Source organism: Corvus kubaryi, unplaced genomic scaffold (genome assembly GCF_017639235.1).
Source record: "Corvus kubaryi isolate FWS band 111438036 unplaced genomic scaffold, C.kubaryi_AGA036_p1.0 37398, whole genome shotgun sequence".
NCBI lineage: Eukaryota > Metazoa > Chordata > Aves > Passeriformes > Corvidae > Corvus > Corvus kubaryi.
Genome location: NW_024581137.1, coordinates 1,443,558 through 1,449,859, shown reverse-complemented (window position 1 = coordinate 1,449,859; position 6,302 = coordinate 1,443,558). Strand labels below are relative to the sequence as shown.

The window sequence follows — 6,302 nt, the reverse complement described above, 5'->3', positions numbered from 1 at the left end:
TTTCTTTTCTTTTCTTTTTCTTTTCTTTCTTTTCTTTTTTTTTTTTTATATTTTTGGACAGGTCGGTTTTCAGGTTTCTTTAGAATCAACAATTTTTTAGAATGATGCTTTGAAAGCATTGAATCCCTTAGGTCTTTTGCTAGCATTTAGAGTAGAGTTTTGAACTGAGTAGTGTAATGGCTGGAACACATTTTTTGGCATGACATCATGTTACTAAAACTGAGGAGGAGAATCTTCCATAATATCACATCATCCACAGAGTTCTTTATTTTCTTCCAGGTAACAAATAAAAAGCCAATAACAGTACTTGACATACTTGAAAAAATCCGCCTGCATGTGTCAGTGCCACAGTGTGATGTGTTTGGATACTTAAGCATAGAATCCGAAATTGTGATTCTCATCATTCCTGTGGATCAGAACCCCAAACCACTGCAGGTAGATGACGTTATTATTTTATTTACCCAGCATGGATTTGCTTCACTTTTTTACGATGGTGCTTGTTTCTCAGGCAGGTAACACTGTGGGTATTTTGATTGCTCATGCCCTGTTTATGTCCAACACAGCTCCAACTTCCGTCTCCTTCTCTAGCAGAAATAGCCCAAAATGTCACCAGGACTTAGGAAGGAAAGTCTTGCCAGCCAGGTCAGCCAGCCTGGTCAGCCCTCACTCCATCTGCAGCAGGTGCTGTCAGATTCCTGGGGGGAGGAGGACTCTGAAATCAGAGACCACCACTGCTCACCTCACTGGTGGCACCCATTGCTGAGCTGGACACTCCTCAACTTTCAAAGCTTTGGACCTCCAGATATTAAGCTTGTCAAGTTTAAACTTCAGCAGAGGCAGCTTCCAATGCTTTTAAAGAGACTTACTACTAAATTCCTTTCTGGGGTGCAGTGGAAAGTAAAGTGGAAAAAATAAATTTTCTAACAGAAATTCATTATTATCATCATGTCAGTGGGGGAATGGAAACCTGAGGTTTCTCAGGTTCTATTACTTCCATTCTTTTCTTCCTTTCCCACAAACAAAATCAGTTTTCACTGATTTGCAAGAAAAAGCCCGGTAAGGAGAAAATCTTGATTTTTCCATTGTTGCAGACTTCAAGGAAGTGGGTTGGTCAATCAGGAAGGAAGTCCTCAGTTTTAGAGGCACTTTTTTTTAGTGATAATTCACTGTGGGCTTTTTGGTATCAACATTCAGAACACATCACCCCACGATAACTTGTATATAGCTTCCTTTTCTACTACTCAGGGCTTCCTCAAGAGTTTTCTTAGTACCAAAGTCTATGATGAGACCTCTGATGTGTTTTCCAAGTACTCCGCAAAATTATGTAAACCTTATGTGCTTATGGGAATATTTTTGCACTGGCATTTTACATGGTAAGAAGCGAAAAAATAACTTTTTTTCCCCCTCTAGATTGAAGCCTGCAATAAAGAAGCAGAAAAGATCGAGTCCCTGATCAATTCAGACAGCCCAACATTAGCATCACACGTGCCACTGTCAGCTCTAATTGCATCTCAAGTACAAGTTTCATTTAGCATTTCTTCTGCTTCTGCTCAAGTGGTGCCTGCTCTGCACTCCCTGTTCATAAGCTTTCCATTCACCTTGTCATCAGCATTGATATATTATATATAACTGCTTGGGAAATATGCATGAGCATTGTGGCATTTATATTGTGAAGGACATTTGGAGTTGTTGATCACTGAAACAGAAAACAAAAAAACATGCAAGATTTTATGAACTTATATTTTTCAATGAAGAACTAGAAGTATTTGAATAATGTGAAAAGATTATTCTCTTAGTCATAACTAGTCAGATGACTGTTTCAGCACCATTAGATTGTTTCCCATGGATCTTGGAAACATAAATATGCTCTGGAAGGCTCTGACATTACGGATTTATGATTTTGAGGAGAAGTGATCGTATAGGGCTTTTTCAGCAATGAACTAAACAGTGTTTTGAGTTTACTGAAGAATGCTAATTTTATATTATTCAGATGCATATCAGTGACAACGAAAGCATGCACCTATTTTAAACATCATTTTTGGAAGAAACAGATTGCTGCTACTTAATTACCTTACCAAAAATGTAAGAGTTTATTCTCATGTAAATATGCTTTCATATTTTATTATGAAGAAAACTAACTAGCCCTGGGCCTATTTCAGTAGACGTCTTTCCTTGGACTAGGGAAGACTTGCAGGACATTGGGTTCACTGCTTGTAAAATGACAATCAAGCTCTATGCTAGTACCTGACTTCAGTGAAGAGATGTGTTCTTTTTATAGTTTTGTACATTTCAGAATCTCATATTGGATGCAAAATTATAAAGAATCTCAGTATCTATATTTAAGTGCCATTTAAAATATTGCAGTATTTGCATGTTATCTAATGAAATTTATACTTTAAATGTTTATACAAACAGTATGTTTTATTACTTATTGTATTTTATGCACCTGACTTTACTCTACATGAAGTATTTTATATCAGTATTATGATAGCCAAGTTTTGAAGTATATACAGAAAAACTTATTTTTGCCAAAACGCTGAACTTTGAAAGAAAGCACTGAAAACCTTTTGAAGATATATGTTGTAGCATGTTTGTAACAATTATTTTCTGCTAAATCTTTTAAATGCAAAAGTATTAAAGCTTTTTATTTTAATAAACACTTGTGTCATGTGTCCTTGTGTACAATGCATGTAATTTTATGGAATTCAGCAACACTGCATATATTTTCCTTTTTCTCTCAAAATAAGCACTTAAAACTAACTGCACTTACATCCACGTGTGACTCACGCAGATAATGTTCCCAAGTAGATGTCAAGGGGGTCTCAAGGGTGAAAGTGTTCTTGCCAAATACCTTGAGAAAGACTCATGCACATAATCATTTAAGTCTTGAAACAAAAAACTTGAGTATGTTGATAATCCATCTGTTTCTGAAATTTGTTTTGTGGATTCTTTAGACTTGGACACAGAAATAGAACAAATGCATTTTTGAAAAGCTTTTTGAACTGAAATGGCTCAGATGATGTCCCCAGAAACTTCAAACAATTCAGATTGTTTATTTTTTCCAAGTCATTAGGAAATATCTCTTCAATGTGTAGCCTGTTAGCTTGCTTAGCATTTAGCTGAAGCAAATCTGATGGCTACTAAAAAGAAAGCAATTATAAATGTCTTAAGAAAATACATACACACACACACAGAGATGTGTGTGTGTGTATGTATGTATGTGTATATATCTGTACCACACTGGAAAACTTAGTAAAGAGCTTTAAAAACATACCCTCTGTGGAATAGAATATACAGTGAATTTACTTTTATGTTTGTGAAAATTTTCTGTGATGAGAAATTTTAACAAAGAAGTTGCCTGAATTTGTACGATGAATCTGGAAGAAGCAGAATTTAAGCCCAGAGATTCTGTGATTCTGTAATTTATATGTCAGTGTCCATTGCTTGCTAGAAAAGAGTGAAGCTTTTAAGAGGTTATGTTAAATATGTACAGAACCAATGAGATTTTGCAGAATCCTAAATTCTGAAGCCAAAGTCCAGCATTCAGAGTGTACAGGGTTTATGTTCTTTTTTTCTGGATGAACAAAAGCACTTTAGGATTTTCTAGGTTTTCTCAGGACCTTGGGCTACCTCAAAGGAATGAAGAAACTATTTACTTGTGGGTTTTGAATTCACTTGAACTAGGATAAAAAATAGAAGAAACCAAGCCCAGTCTTAATTGCAACTTAGGAAATTTGAACATGAGGGGGACAAATCCGGTACAGGTTTCAGAGGAGTTTTCCATAAAAGTGCTAATGATCTGTCACCATCTGTGTGGAAGTCTGGGTTCACTTAGAAGGAATGGAGACAGCACAAGGGCACTTCAAAGCAGCACAAGCCTGTTTGTTGCTTTTACAAGAGGACCCAGATGAAACATGTACAAAACATTGTTTGCTTCTCTGCTGAAAACCAGAGTTAATGGCAATAACTGGCTCCAGAGAGATGCCTCCATCCTCTTTCAGTTTGCTTAGCTTGGCTCTTCCCAGCAGGGTGGCATGGAAGCGGAGATGCCAGAGGTGCCGCTTTGTACACCCCCAGGAGAAGATCAGCCACAGGGGGCAAATACCAGAGCAAGTAAAAGCAAGAGATTTCTGGCTGAGTTCTGAGTCCAGCAGGAGCTGGCACCTCTGAATTTCAGAGGTGAGGAACAGTCACTTCTGTGAGTGGGGATTAAGTCACACCTGGAACAGCAGTTCCTGTCCCTGCTCTGCTGTTGGGGTGCTTTACCCACTGTCATCACTTGGAGATTTGTACGTATGTCTCTCGATTCAAAGGTTAAATGTTATTTATACATCTCTACTGAGTTTATGGCATTTTTCCAGCTCTTCCTTTTACACATAACAAAGAATGTTTCAAAACTTTTCCCCACCATCTCTATTCCTAGGAAGCCAGGCCTGGGAGCATTTACATGAGCAAATACAAATACATGAATGCTCTGCAAACTGTGGCATGTTTCATATCTGAAGTCTGGACTGTAAGGTGACCCTATAGTCAACTGAATCCCAAAAAGTAACATTGAGGGGAAAAAAGATTTCTCTGCCAGGCTTATGCAAGACCTGATTGCAACTTCCTGCAAATTCTCTGAACTGGTGCTTTTATACAGTGAGAGAGTGGCTCCAGCTGCTCCATGTGGAGCAGTAATGAAGGTGACAACTGCAGATAACTGTCACCTCCTAAGAGTGGCTGCCACCTACCACTGCTAAGGCATTCTGCCTCTCATGTACATGTTTAGGCACTGCTTGTTTTGTGCTCTCTCCCAGCCCTCTCTGCGCTGCAAACTTTTGCAGAGCTTGTTGCATAAGCCAAAGAGACTCTTAGCCCATAAACAAACAAAAACTCTCTGAGAAAAATGTTTCCAAGCCCTAGCAGGTTTGTTTGTCTCAAGTTATCACAACTACAGTCAAAAGGATATGCTTCTAGCATTAAGCAGTACATCAGCTTTTGCTAATTAATACCACGAAGCTGATGGTTTCAGTTATATTTTAAGCTCTAATTCCATACAAATTCAATGCTACCAACATTTGCATTATGGGAGGCCAATTGTGTATATCCAATATAGAAAGCAAAGGTGCTTACTTTGAAAACTGGGGAAACAACAATTGCCCAAAACCTTTCTTAATTTTAATGGACTTTGTACATGCACTGCTTAATGGAAAAAAGTGTGAACATTTCATCTCAATATAAGAAAGACATTTTTTACAGTGATAACAACAAATCCCTGGATACAACTGGACATGGTGCTAAATGAAGCACCAAAAGGTTGGACCAGATGATCTTCTGAGGCAACAGTGAAATGTCTATGTAAAAGCTCTTGTAAAAGGATTTTTTTGCCTTTCAGTTCCTAGGACATAAAGGAGAATAAAAAGGACAGACTTCCCTGAAGATGCAGTAACTCATGATGTGCAGTAACCCTGCCATTACTTGCATAAAGAAAGTCTAATGAAAAATTTAAGGTTAACAACCTTTCATATATATGAGAAAAATTCTGATTATAGGTGTGCGTGTATATGTATTTATGTATGTATGCGTATATATAAAACATATCTGTGAACCTATAAAAGACTTTCAAACTTGTATTAACAGACACCTGTTAATTAGATCTCAGTACTTTCTTAAACCAGAATAAATCTATTCCTCCCCCCAGAGCATTCTCTGATTTGCCTTCCTCAAAGTTGGATTCTGCTTCATTTGGCCAGGTCCAGTAAGGAGTGTAATCTGAGCCTGAGCCTAATTCTGACAGTCCTTAATAATTCTATAGGTTCTCGCTGTGAAGAGCCACCCCTGTGTTTTTGCAAATGCTTTCTGTTGTGCTTGGCAAGGTTTCTCAATTTGCTTATTTGTGCTGAGTTCTCAGCATGAGCTGCAATATATACAAAGGTTTTCAATCTGTTTTATCCAGTTCTGACTCTCCTTCTAAGCCAGCATTCCTCTACATCACCAGAAGTTCTCACCAGTGCTGATGTGACAGATTTCAAATTAAGGCCTGATCTTCAGCTTGGTCTTCTGCAATTCTGCACTGTTTGCTGACAGTGGAACAAGTGGATGGGTTGCTACTACTATTTGGTGTATAAATTTACTTTTCAGCCAAGTTTTAAGCTGCAGCAGCAGGAGCAACATTCAGTAAATATATTCATTTGCACATATATGCATGCATGCACACAGATATACACATATATATGCATATAAATATATTTATATCACAGTGCCCTGTATCAGGCTCCATATCAGCATCCTCAGGAAGAGCACATTTGGCCATTGTAGAG

At 37.8% G+C, this 6,302-nt stretch overlaps 1 protein-coding gene across 2 annotated transcripts in view; it reads left to right on the top strand.

Moving 5' to 3' along the window:
- The window catches only part of RECK (reversion inducing cysteine rich protein with kazal motifs), a 46,091-nt gene extending 43,434 nt beyond the window's left edge, over positions 1 to 2,657 (top strand). For both annotated transcript variants that reach the window (XM_042044308.1, XM_042044309.1), the window contains 2 exons: positions 280 to 435; positions 1,411 to 2,657. In XM_042044308.1, coding sequence (XP_041900242.1) covers positions 280 to 435; positions 1,411 to 1,629 — 375 coding nt within the window. In that variant the 3' untranslated portion in view covers positions 1,630 to 2,657. The remainder of the gene's footprint in view (positions 1 to 279; positions 436 to 1,410) is intronic.
- The last annotated feature ends 3,645 nt before the right edge of the window (positions 2,658 to 6,302 follow it).